Here is a 14073-nt window from a genome sequence, read left to right on the forward strand (position 1 = left end):
TCTTTTGAAACGGCCCCTTTTGCCGCAGTATAAACATATTATATTAGACTTCCTCTTATGGCTAAGATGTGGTTGCTGCAGATTCAGAGAAGTACGGCTGCTGTTCCCCTTTGGTTGGTAGCCTGTAACCGAGGCTTTATGTAATTTTTCAAAGGTCCACGCTTTCTTAAAACGCACAAAGAATTGAGGCGCTGATTCTCTTGCTGCCTGCTTAGTGTTGGCTTCCTAAACGTTCATCAAGAATAACTCTCAACTGTTTAAAGAATATTTCAACATTTGCAGAAATTTCCCAAAACAATTCATGCGGGTTGGCAGCCGTACCTCTGCTGGTGATTTTATCATTGTCGATTGATAATACGGGACACTTTTCAATCAGCATATCTTCTGTTACATCTTTTTTGAGTGTTCTTAACAACAATGTTCGAAAGTCGCTACATGTGAAATGTGAAATTGTATGTGTTTGCAAAATCGACACATATTTACCCGCTTCCTGTGGAGAAGGCAAACTTTTACAAATTGCTTCCATATCAGACATTCTTAACGGTGTCACATTAACTGTGTTGCCAGCTCTTACCCAAACCATTGAGTTTTAAGGTTTTGTACTCGTGACCATCCTGCTAGGTTTCTAACATACGGTTCAACGTACAAACCTTGATTATTTCTGTACATAACTGTCACTAGCGTTTCGCCAGGCAACGGTCTTGAAACAGAACTCCCCATCTTTCACTTCAATACTGGCACTGACACAAATAATACAGTTAAAAAAAGCAGCAATAGAAACTTTGAAAAGTCACTCACAGGAATCCTACAGGGTAAGCTTTATATTTCTTCAGAAATACGAAAAAACACTTTCCCCTTTTTATGTAGGTCCGTGACCGATCGTCGGTGGCGCCTGCCCCAGGAATGCTTTGGTCTCTTGGTTCAAAGAGATCTTCCCCCTTTCACGGACTGAGCCCCAACTGTAAGAATATAACTTTTTGTCCCCTTTGTCTAGGTAGAAGGTTAAAGAGTCTAGTCGATGGAACACACAACGTTGCAGGCCTGGGAACCAAGAATGACACAGACACAGAAGTGCAGTTCAATCTGAGTCCAAAGTTTATTGATTATAAATGACTTATATTCATAAAAGAGGAAGTAAATATGTCATGGAAAGATATGTCATGGAAACATACCAGACCTATATTGATATTATTCACGTGAGTTAGTTCCTTTTTCTAAGATTCTTAGAAGTACATTAATATTATTAGCAAAAGGCAGCACGATGTTCTGGAACATTTTGTTAGCTTTGTCAGCACTTTAACTGAAGTACGATTAGACATAATTTGTGTACAATAAACATTGCAATAAATTTCACATAATATGTGGGAAGAGGCAAGACCCAAATTCTCACAGTGCTTAACCAAACAAAACACTACTAAAGTCAATGGTGACTCAGAACTGTTTACTTTCCTAAATTTATCCAAAATATCTTATTTTGGGTTCAACAGATAAAAATACAGGATAAGAGCAATTTGAATGTGAGTAATTGTTGATAGATGTTTCATTATGGGGTGAACTATCCGTTTAATACTTGTGTGACAATAAGCATAGTTTAAAAGCATTACTCACATAATTTATTGGTCATTTTTGGTAATTTCATGATTTACCAGGTGGCAACGTAGCTGGCACATCCCAAGCATCTTTTATTACCCTTAAATGACCAATTCATGACATCCCCTGCACGAACTCCTGATGTTACATTATAACCAGAAATGGTCCAGTTACGTACAATATTCATAGTATTTTGGTAATTACATGACCTACTGGTAATTTAAAGTACACATCCTAGGCTCGTAAATTCTTAGCAATTAAATGACCCATTCATAACGTCACATTTACCGTCTCCTTACGTTGCAGGGTAACCAAGAACGGTCCAGTTATGTAAACTATTGGTAATATTTTGATATCAACATGACCTGATGGTAATGTAACTGCCAGGTCGCAAGCAAGTTATTTCATTACCATTTATTGTAGCCCATGCGTAACTTTGACGATTCACAAGACAATTATGACGCTTTTTTAAAATAGATTTAGTCTGACATTGTAAATCAGATTTACAAGAGATTTAACACGCTATGCTGGCTGCTGATACCACTGAGCTCTTACTAAGCGTTCCTGTAGCTCAGTGGTAAGAGCAGTGCGTTAGCAACGCAAGGTTGCGGGTTCGATCCCATGGGATTGCATATACATAAGTATAAATGTATATGTTTATTAATGTAAGCTTTGGATAAAAGCTTCTGCCAAATGCATAAAATTAAATGTAAATGTAATGCTCTGTGTTGTATGTGAAAGTAAATAGCACGCGCCCTCCCATCTTGGCTCAAATTCAGAGCAGCGCGCGCACAGCTGAACTGCGCATGACAGGATCGCTGATCGTTTCTTCGAAGCTCTAATTTCACAACAGTGGATTAAAGAGTTTTGTAAATCGCATTTTAAATGAAAAATGTACTCGTAAACTGACAGAACGCTGTCTGACAAGAGTAACAACACTTTTTTGAGGTTCTTATTTACTGACTGGAACAAAGTTACTCTGACAGGAAATTTTGTTTTATCAGGTGAGAGACTCAAGTTGCATTTCGACAAATGGTATAAAATCTGATCAAATAAAGCTCGCAGTAATTTACTCATAAAAAGGATTTTATTCCCAAACTGCTGACATCACTGTGTCTTCTGGATGAGCGTTCTGAGTCCTTCTTCTGTTTTCTGAGAAGATAAAAGTCAATAAAAGTGATGAAGTTCTACTGTTTGTTTTCTGGATTGTTTCAGGTGAATGATGATGATGATGATGATGATGAAAACTCACGCGCTCTTCCTGCACAGATGATCTGAAGAAGAATGACAGTAGGAGCAGCAAACACTGACACCTCAACAATCACTAGAATCACTAGAAGACACAAGAACACCATTAAATCCATCAAACTCTCAAACACTACACATGAGAAACAAACACAAGATGAGTTCAGTGAGAGTTTCACTCATGTACTTATGTAACAGGACACATGGATCACAATCAACACTTCATACCTCTTATTATTATTGATGTTGTAGATGATGCTGTAAAAAACAAAGTTTAGTTTTAGTTTAGATGAGTCATAATGTGGAAACAAACACACAAAAACACACACACAGATGGTGATGATGTACCTTGTTGCTGTTGTTGTTGTTGTTGTTGTTGTTGTTGTTGTTGTTGTTGTGTAGTTTCTGGTGTGTCAAGAGTTGAGGATCTCTCAGGGTTTGTGGTGGTCACTAGAATCTTGTTTGAATCTGTAGAAGATGATGAATGTTCAGAGACATCATACTGTAGAACATCACAATCATATTTCATGTTTATGTCATTTCTTCATCATCAGTACAGAGTTTAATGACTGAAGTCACTTTGAGTTCAGGACACTCCTGTCAGAGTGATGTCTTACCTGTAAATCTGACAGTATATGTGACTGAGGTCTTGATGTCATTCTTGTGTTTGAGCACACATCTCATCTCTGTGTTGTCGTCTTCATTCATGAGTGTTGTAGTCAGAGAGATGAGACAGAGTTCATCTGATCTAATCTGATATCTGGAGTCTGTCTGTAGATCAACATCAGTCTGATTCATCCACACCAGCTGATATCCATAATAACTGAACTCATGATCACAGTTATATGAAATCAGCTGACAGGAGAGAGTGACAGATGTGTTTGCTCTTATCTCAGTCTGTGATGATGATGATGATTCTGATGAAGACACTGAAACACAAATCACACAACACACTCTCAGTACTCATGAGTTTCAGTGAAAACACAAGAGATAAAGAGAACTGTGATCTGAAGTAAAACATGTGTTCATATAAATGAAGAGAAACACTGACCGTGAAGAACATGTAGATCAACATTTATTTCCGGTATATGATTTCGCTGTCCATTCACATATTGTCTGCAGGTGTAAAGTCCACCATCATGTTGTGTTGTTTTATAGATGTTGAGAGAGCAGTCAGATGTCAGACTCAGTCTCTCAGATCTCTCTGTGTTATTCTTATTTATTCCTCCAGTAAACACTTCTACTTCAGATGATGTTGTATATTTATTGTAGATCCATGTAGTTGAGGAGCATTGATGAAGAGCATTATAACAGGACAGAGACACACTTTCACCAGAACTGATGAACACACGAATCACTTGTGTCCCACTCACACCTGAAACAGCAGATGACATCATTCATATTAATGCATCACAATATATTCAAAAAGTTTATTTTTTCTCAGATATATTTGTATTATTTTTACATCATATAAATCAGAAGATTTGACAGAATTTAATGTGATCTAGTTGACTCTTGACATTCGAATGCTAGAATAAGACACATGATGTCTTGATCCTGCTTCCTTGTTCCTTGTTCAAGGAAGTCATTCCTTGTTTTCTAGTCTTGTGTCATGATCGTAGCAGTACACACGTGTTAAGTGTTGAAAGAGTCTTGGCATTGTTTGTTTTGGTGTGTCCACTGCTCTCTTCGGTCTCGTCTTTGACCCCGCCCTCTCTTTTCTTCATGAATGACGATTTAATGGTTTAATGCCCTACATCTGTTCCTCTACTGATTTTGTCCCCTCTTGTTTTCTGTCTCGTGCCGGTTCGTATTGCTTTATGACATTTTAAAAGACATTGCGTCAATTTCGTGCTCTGAGGAAATTCTACGTCTAGTCAAAGTCAAGTGGAGTCAGTTGTAGTTTATGTCAAATGTTGTAAGTCCAGTTTAGTCAGTCTATTGTGTTCCGTCATATCTGTGTCATTATCTTCTGTTTTTGTTGTTTTACCCCCTCGTGCAGTGTTCTTATTGTGTCAAGGCTCTTGCGAGTCCACTAACCACTCCTCAAAAAAAAAAGATGAAGCCACGAGTACAAGCTTCCATCACATGATAGTTTGGATCATAGTAATTTGACCATATTACACAAATAAATGTCCACGTACTGTAAGAGGTCAACATGAGGAGAAATTGAAAAATATATTTTTATTTTGTGCAGAGACCATGCTATCGATATTGCTGTTACTTTTTAATTTTGCATTGTAGTCTACATTGTTTTAATCACAAAATACAATTGATAAAGATTTTGTCTAGGTTTGATGTCTTTCTTGCTGGGATTTCACTCATTGTAAAATGTTATTGATAGCAATAAGAATTAAAAGTTTTTTTATTTTTTTCTTAACAATTAAAATTTTCCTTTCCTTTTATATTATTAAGCACTTGTAGCTGTTAAGAGTGACCATGGCAAACCGGAATATGCACTGAATACTGAAAACAGCAGAATAATGACAAAAGACCAACAACATCACATTTAGTAACACCCATTTCAAAGTGTTTTTGTTAATATTTATCTGTAAATTATTTTGTAGCATGCTTAAATCATATGTAAATTGTCTTTATACTTTTTTTTTAAACTTTTTTATACTTTAACTATTTTATACCAATAATGTACTAAAATAAGTGTTATACAAATGACTGTTTTGATATAAACCTGTTTCACGTTTCTTGAATTTTTTATTTTATTATTTTGACAGTTGTTGAAACAAAACAAAAAAAATGTTGTTGTGTACTGGTGTACAATAAATTAACTGCATTTTGAGTATGCATTTGTCATTAATATATGAATATATTAATAACTATCTGACGTTGTCACGGTATGTTAATGTTATGATTTTATTCTGATGACCACACCTACGTTTTGACTATGTAATCTATTAACGTTGTGACAACTGAAAAAAGTGATATTACTGGATTTGTTGCCACAACCTAACTTTGTGATGTTGTCAGTAAGTAACCGTGTTCAGAAATTTGGCCACAACAATTATCTGGTTTGGTTGTTATCTGGGAAGTGGCTATCTGTCCATTTCTGTATGAGCGTTTTAACGTGATTTATCTCCTTCTCGTCTAACTGTACATATCACCGCCGTCAAGAGCGTCAAAGATCGCTCTGGCCACCCTGCCAACAACACTGTAGAAAGAGTCTTGAGCGCTCTGACGTAGATCAACATCTTTTCTTGCATTTAAAGGGGTCGCAAAGCAAACAAGCTTGTTGATCTTTGTGCAGACTGAACACCAGAAATTTATCGGTGGAAAGAACTTTATTGTAGTTACACGTTTGCTAACAAAATAATATTCTGCAGCAGTAACACTGTTGTGCATGCTCTGACGCTAAAGTTAGCATGAAATTCCGCTTATTTACTGAAAATGAATAACGTAAATGCACATCATCATTAACTCACCAGTATGCACCAGTAACACAAACAATCTAAGACATCTTTTTCCAAACATTTTTTTATTATTTATGTCCCTATACGCAAACAGGGACGCATCGTATATATGATTGGGAAACCCGCCACAGCATTACTCAACCTCTCCTCCATTTTACTTGGGATCAAATGTGATCGGAACCATAGTTTACAGGGTTGCATTCTCTGGAATCCACTCAAGCGGTAGACTTCTAGGCAGGGCTGGGCAAAAATATATCAAAATGTATTTTTAAAATAAATTAATAAAAACCTTACTTTTAAGTGTAGGACGAAAACTTAACAAAAACTAAATCAATTAAAGCAATTTAATTTAGCTCAACCCAGGTCCGGGCAAACTTCCCAGTAGGCACCAATCAGAGGCCGCACTTTTATGACGTCATCACGTAGACTTCCTACAAAGTATTTGAAGTATTTTTGAAACTACAAAAATACATAAACTGAAGTATTTTGATACATAATATGAGGACATTTTCATTAACCCAATCAAATACAAATTAAAAAGTACTATTTTGTATTTAAAATACGTATTTTAAATACATGTATCATAAATACTGCCCTGCTCCTACGTCACGATTGGTTGCCACCGAAACGCGTCATAGCTCATTTCAATAAAGTTAACCTGATTTCAACTCTCCTTGACACCCTCAAAGGCCAAGACGCGCTGTGCTGCTCCTCGCCGCTAGCTGACATTGAAAATGAATGAATTCTGGCATCTTTGGTGCTCTCGACGGCGGCAGTCTGAACGCACAGCAAGTCGGAGCTCATGTTTGCAGAAGGGAAGGCCAAATTTTCTCTGGGGAATGGGAAAGTTTACTGAGGGATGGATAGATATTCTTGGGGAAATGAGCGCACATTTTTTGCAAAGGAACGTAATGTTGGGGAGAGGAAAATATTTACCCTCCCTTTTCCTATTTTTCCACCAGTATGTCCCTTCAGTGGCTCAGTAGGCCTACCGCGTCACATCTGTTTTGACAACTTTCATAAAGAAAGTCTTGCATATCAAAAATATATAGCCTAACTGTTAAGTTTTCAATATAAGAAGATCCGCACACAGCGGATTCATTGAATACTGTGTGGTGCCCTTGAGCATGGATGGATTTTTCGGACATTTTAATTTACGTCCTAAAACACATTTGTCTGTTATTTGTACAAATTTCATGATTTAACGTGTTGATTTGACAAAAATAATTTCACTTTTTTAGTGGTATAGTTTTAATGAAAAACCAGAGGGCTCCCTCAAGTTCATTATTTTAGAGTATAAGAGAGGTCCCTTAAGGCTTATGAGGGGTCCGGGACCTCTCCAGCCCCCCCTCAATTTGAACCCTGCCCTTGTGGCTTTTTGCTTTAAGTTTATCTATTAAAGTAATTGATTTCCACCACCTCTGTCTGCGTCTGGGTTCTCTGTCTACCGTTCATGACACATGAACTCTATGATAAATGTGACAAGATGAAACTGAACATGTTTGTCAGAATGTCAGTGAGAGTAATGAAATGAAATCTGATGAAATAAATGTGTTGTATAGTTTACCTGTGAATAGTGAAGAGAGGAGGATCAGTCCCAGCAGACATATATCACTCTTCTCAGTCATGTTGTGTTTCTCTTACTGAGTCTCTTCTCAACATCTACTTCCTTCATGAGAACATTTGTAACTCTTCCTGTGTTTCTCATTTCCTCTTTTCTCATTGACGGAGTCATGACAATAACAGACTAGAAGACATTCTGTTCTTTAGTGCTGACATTTATAAATTACTTCTGTTTTCTTGAAATAGTTTGACACAGTGCTCAGTTATGACTTTTGTTGTCAGAGACTTTAACAGGACTAACATGATGATGGTTTTTTCCAAATTCATTCAACACAAGACTTTCCTGCAAGAGCAGACGCACAGCCTTCATTAAAGCTGATCACACCTCCGTTCTTCTTTTATCTGCAAACACACAAAAGCAGGACATGAGTGAGGCCATCTTCACACTTCTTACAAACCACAGATCGAAAGATTACCCATGATGCAGCAGACACAGATATTAATGAGTTCAAAGATTGTACCAATACTGCAGTAGTGTAGTCCAAAAAAGGTGGTGTGCTACGCTATTACCGCCGACCTCAAATGACGAAATAAAGTTAGATGACAATTATTACAGTTAAATTTGTTACACTATTGTCTGAGGTCAACTTATGAAGTTCTTCTGCTTTTGAAACTTGAAAACATAAGCAAACAATATGTAATAGGCTATTTTCTACCCAGGTTTTGAGGCCAGCTGGAGAAACGCTCGGTTTGTATGGCCGTGCCACATAGAAGACTTGGAAGTAAATATGCACTGCGACCATTGGAAAGCAGTTTGCGTAGTAAACTTAAGTTGGATCCTTTTGTGATTTGGTTAGACACGCAACAGACTTATTTTCCGAATGTGATGGAAAGGCTTTGCGTATAGTTTGTATAGCCTAAAGTTGTATGGTTTTTAATAATATATACCCAGATAGCAAATTTTTGCGGCCCAAATCTGGCCCACACCTTACTCCCCATACTTTACTCATCTGGCCCACATATGGCGTGGAATGATGGCACTTGTGCGGTCCGCTCCTGTTTGCCAGATTTGGGCCAAAGGCATGCCAAAGCTATGCCACATGTCAAACATCAAAACAATTAAAGCAGAACTAAACCAAATATAAACAACAGTTCATTTCAATTCTGGCCCAGATTTATCCCAAAACCATCACCTTTCTGTGCTCCAGTTTGACAGAATTTCTAATGATTTTTAATATTATTGTAGTGATGATTGAGTTATTAGTGATGAACATCTGCTGTTAACAAACAGCATCACTGCAGAAAAGTTCAACAAAAACTACATTAAAAGTATTTACCCAGAGAAACATAACAACTACAACCTGAAAAACAGCCTGAAATACAACCCAGCTAACAAACATTTGTTATAAGAACGTTCCTTAGAGGTTTTTCACATGTTTGAATACGTAAAAAATGTTTTGTGTTTTAAGAATGTTACCATCATGATGATCAGTGTTTCCTTGAGTTGGGGTCTTGACCCCTGAGCAAACGTATGTTTGAACTGCTGAAATTGGGTTCTTATGAAGTGCACTTGTCATGGCGGAGCAAATATGAACCTAACCTAATGGTATTGGTGAAACCTCTGTGATGTTATAGCTTGATTCAGTACTCATTTAGGTTGAGTGCTATGCTAAAGATCCTGAAAGGACATTGTAAAATCAGGAAACTTGACTGTTTTTAGATATCTTGAAAGATTTGTGAAAAACGGATGTATTTTTATCAAACAACATTTTAGAATCACACAGATATCAAGAATCAATGTATGAATCTCAGCAATGGTGAGAAACAACCAACTAACTCAGATTAGCGGATCAACCGCAATGCATGCTGGGAAATATTAATTAGTTTTGTGCTATGATGTTACCCAGCATGCATCACAGCATGAAGTTTTCTTTTGTTTATTCTTACCATTGTTGAGATTCATAAACTGATTCTTCATGTCTGTGTGTCTAAATTAGGAGTATTTTTTTTTCAAAAAAGCTTTGGAGACTGAAAAATGTAATCAAACTCCCAGATGTTTTAATGTAATTTCAAGATCAGCAGGACCGTAATTTATTCAAATGTAAACATGGTAGATATCTCACTGACAACAACCAACACCATTGCTCAGAGCATCATTTCAATTTCTTTGACAAATGTACTTTATAAGTACGTCTATGTTTAAGAGTAAATGTCAAGGGTCACGAGCCCAACTCAAGGAAACACTGATCACCATGATGGTTACTTTTGTCAGCTGGGAATGATCTTAAAACATAAAAAATGACATTTTGAATATTTTAAAAGGAACGTTCTTATAACAAACTTTTGTTAGCTGGGTTGTATTTCAGGTTGTAGTTGTTGTATTCCTCTGGGCAAATATTTCTTTATTTTAAAAAGCAGATGTTCATCACTAACTCAATCATGACTATAATAATAATGAAACTCAATACAAATTCTGTCAAATAGTTGAGAAACACTGACTCAGGTGGGTGGAAAGCTCAGATAAAGCTAACGCAATAAATTATTTGTGTTGGTGGTAAAGTACATGTTCAAGAGTTTAGGAAGAGCTTTAAAGTTACTTGTTGTCCTCATTTATGATATTGAATGAAATTAATTAATATACTGAATGTCTTTAACAGCACGTCTAACACATGATAAATGTTCTGGCAGATATCTAGAATATAACAGTTTGTCTCAACAATGGTGACAACAGAAAAAAAACCTCTAAAGATAAACGCAATGCATTCTGGGTATCATCAAAGCACAGAACTCATCAATGACTCCCAGCATGCATTGCAGCTGTAAGCTTTTCATTTGTTAGTCACCACTGTTGAGATTCATACACTGATTCTTGATGTCTGAGTCAAAGACAAAATGCAAACTTTTTAGATTGACAATTCCAGGATATGTGAATTTTAAAAGTAGATTCATTGAGGCGCTTTGAACAAAAAATACAATAAGTAATTAAACAACATCCCAGATAAAGAGTAAATACCTAATCACACTTTCATTTGATGTGCTACAAGACTATGTTTTATATAAAACAATGTCATAACAGCACTAAGAAAACTGTAAACTTATTTATGACGGCTGAAAGACCCCAACTAAAGCAAACCCTGATCACAAAAACGGTGACTTTGATACACCAATAAAGCATCAAGTCATGACTGTTAGGCTGCAGTTCCTGTGAAGCAGAAGTGATGATCGTCTTCAGTATTCTGTCGTGTTTCCAAAATGAATAGTAGGCGTGGCTCATGTTTTCTAATGTGAATTGATTGGATGAATAAAAACAGGATGTTCCCGTAATTTTACGGTAGTTTACTGGCAACCACAGCTGCCGGTATTTTTCCGTAAAAACTACGGAATTTGTATTTTCTCTTTTCTTTTCTGATATTAAGTGTTTTGTGGGTCACCACTATGCTGAAGAGTGGAGTCTGTGTTCAAGTCACGGTCAGGCAAAGATATTCTGATGTCATGCTTGCATGATGCTTTGTTTAAAAGTGACTTTAATAATGAATTATAAATAAATTAAGTAAATGTAATTTGGACCAAGTTTTCATTTTGTATAAAGAAATGTTGTTAATATAAAACACTCAAATGTATTAAGTTCATACACAGTTTGAAGTTTGTGCCCTGAAGTTTTAAACTGCAAGACTGTTTACATTCTTTTCCTGTATTTTTTACGGAATTTTACAGGCAACCACAGCTGCCAGTATTTTTCCGTAAAAATTACGGAACATTTTTTACAGTGTGGGTATCAAATGTTACAAGAGGTTCCATGATAAATAAAGAAACGGGAGACTACCGGCCAAAACGAAAGTTTTGGAAGATTAGGATATCACCCAGCACCCGCAATAATAACAAAACACTTCAAAACAGTCTCCATTGTTCCTTTTAATTATGAAGTTATAGTACTGGAAAATAATAAGTAGATACATTTTTTTAACACCGTAATCCAAAACACACGAACAGACAAAACAGGAACGAGACGATTCGTAGGGAAATAATCCACATACCAAATATCTGAACAGAACAGATTACACAGAGACGTATAATGATACGTTGGACGTATGACAAACCGCATAGGACAGAGAATGCTAAGGGTTTAAAAGGGAACACTAATTAGGGGAAATTAGTGATGGGCAGATGCAGGTAATGAGACAAATGCCCTTACAGAAATTCAGGATATCCAGGTATAAAAGGGAGACGGCGTGCTGCATTCATTCACCTTTTGTTCTTCGGAGCCTTCAAACATGATCAACTTCGAGACTTCAAACTCTACGTAGAATTACTGCTGGAATCTTACAACATGGTGCAGCGGACTGTCCCTTCCTGCAGCGACTTCCCTTGGGCGTCTCGGGACTCAAGACCATGGGAAGACCCCAGGGAGATCGAGAATACCATTGGGCGACCCCAGCCATTCCATTGCTGATTTGTAGATCCGAGATGGTTCCTGCCCCGTTCCTACAGCCCAGTTTCTCACAAAAGACGTAGTTTGAGAACCAATGTCGAGGATAATCAGCAGCCCTCAGCACTCTCAGTCTACAGTGCGTTGTGCTACATCATGGCCAGGCAGGTAAGTCAGCAGAGCCGATTTTCCCCACGGAGGGGGATCCTCACTGCCAGCCATCATATCACCTCCCGGGTGGTCGGTTCCTGGGAGCCTGACAAGAGCTTCCCAAACCGTCACAGTGGCTATGGGATAAGATCCGTCTCGGCTACGCGATTCAACTCATGACAATGACCCTTAAGCAGTCCTAAATCATCTTTTAGCATTACAACATTATTATTACGTTTTTGTGTCTGTGTGTGTGCTGTGGAAGAGTTAAAAGTGACTGCATGTAAAAATCGTTTATAGAACTGAACAGGGTTCAATACCATAAAATGTAATGTTTTGTAAATTGCTGCAAGCTGCCTTGGTGTCAGAGCTTGATATTTAGGTGCACCCGATATATGTACATCCTTTAAAGTTAAAAAAAATCACCTGTCTCTTCCCAGTAAGCCTCACGCTGTAACTGAAGACAAGACTACTTCGCTCTGTTTTTGTCTGTCTAAAGATGTAACACCAAAGCAGAAATGTGCAGCATATCTGTTCAGGAACACACTGGTTGCCATGAAAATACAGCATGAGATTATGATTGTTACTTTCAAATGTAAATGTATGTACTCTGGCACAAAACCAGTTATTATATTAAAATGTGGCAATAATAGAAGTGGTGAGATTCCTTTTACGCCCCTTAAAGTACAGCCCTCTTGGGAGGCCTTTATTGCATCATCCTCCTGTAACCGGATGGTATTATTCTCTGGCTAGGTTTAGGTAACGACAACGCCCCCCTGGGAATTGCACCCAAGGAATCCAATAAACAATGGAACACAGGTTCGGTGGTGCAAGGAGCAGACAGAGACGTGTAATTGCTCTCGACAAGGAAGCAGAGGCGCACATGTTTTTTAGTTTATTATAATACACTTTTTTTTTTTTTAAACGCACAAGACTACAAATGGACATCTTCAAAACATGCGTAAGGGTCATTCAAATTTCAATCAAATGTGGAAGGATAAATTGGACCATACCCCAAGGTTACCCAGATAGCACACGTACCTCGCGAGGACGTCTGCTTAAGATTTTTTCATCGTCTGTAGATCGGCTTTGAACGTTGATAAATAAGATGTCTGCCATATCTCTGCCAGATGTCTATACGAGGTCTCCAAACATTCGACATGTGCAGTATACAGAGGCGGACAATCCTGGGGCCAAAGAGTAAAAGTTCTGCCATATTTTTGTTTCACCCATGAACTCAGCAGCTGATTTCATCAGCGGAGGAACCAAAACATTCCTTTCAAGTCACAAGCAAGTCTCAAGTCCTCAAAGAGTTAATGTTAATGAGATAATTAAGTGAGTAATTTAATGATGATTGAGTGATGAATACCTGCCGTTAACAATCAACATCACTGAAGACAAAGAGAAACACAAGAACTACAACTGACTTCAGCTGAAAAAAAAAAAAATTCACCATAATTGTGGTCAGTGTTTGCTTTAGTTGTGCTCTTGAGTCGTTCAGTAATAGGTTGTGAGTCTTTTTCTGTCTCTTCTCTCAACCGAATGCTGGTATGTCGTGAGCGCACTGGTGTTCTCACAGACTCCCCACTTATGGTTATAAAGCAATTTAGGTGTACAGGAATACACAACCTAGCGTTATATAAATGGCTTATTTATTCAAAGATACTTGCTTCT

General features: G+C 37.4%; 2 protein-coding genes across 2 annotated transcripts in view; one reads left to right on the top strand and one right to left on the bottom strand.

Moving 5' to 3' along the window:
• LOC130421320 (uncharacterized) overlaps positions 1-14073 on the top strand; it is a 503144-nt gene that overhangs the window by 467981 nt on the left and 21090 nt on the right. Inside the window, exons 2-3 of the mRNA XM_056749141.1 lie at positions 7247-7264; positions 11084-11097. Coding sequence (XP_056605119.1) covers positions 7247-7264; positions 11084-11097 — 32 coding nt within the window. The remainder of the gene's footprint in view (positions 1-7246; positions 7265-11083; positions 11098-14073) is intronic.
• On the bottom strand, positions 1073-7894 carry LOC130421307 (uncharacterized). Its single transcript, XM_056749120.1, has 7 exons — positions 7828-7894; positions 3887-4210; positions 3453-3764; positions 3184-3303; positions 3064-3093; positions 2843-2923; positions 1073-2742 (listed from the first exon to the last, which is right to left on the bottom strand). Exons 1-7 carry the CDS (start codon positions 7886-7888, stop codon positions 2678-2680), a joined length of 993 nt encoding a protein of 330 aa, XP_056605098.1. The 5' UTR covers positions 7889-7894; the 3' UTR covers positions 1073-2677.

The sequence above is a fragment of the Triplophysa dalaica genome, chromosome 5 (assembly GCF_015846415.1).
Source record: "Triplophysa dalaica isolate WHDGS20190420 chromosome 5, ASM1584641v1, whole genome shotgun sequence".
NCBI classification, from domain to species: Eukaryota; Metazoa; Chordata; class Actinopteri; order Cypriniformes; family Nemacheilidae; genus Triplophysa; species Triplophysa dalaica.

Excerpts from the sequence above, each read along its gene's own strand:
- LOC130421307 (XM_056749120.1), bottom strand. The coding sequence starts at position 7,888 with ATGACTGAGAAGAGTGATATATGTCTGCTGGGACTGATCCTCCTCTCT. Across the intron at positions 4,211-7,827 it reads CCTCTCTTCACTATTCACAG|GTGTGAGTGGGACACAAGTG; the intron begins GTAAACTATACA and ends CTGCTGTTTCAG. Across the intron at positions 3,304-3,452 it reads ATATACTGTCAGATTTACAG|ATTCAAACAAGATTCTAGTG; the intron begins GTAAGACATCAC and ends CATCTTCTACAG.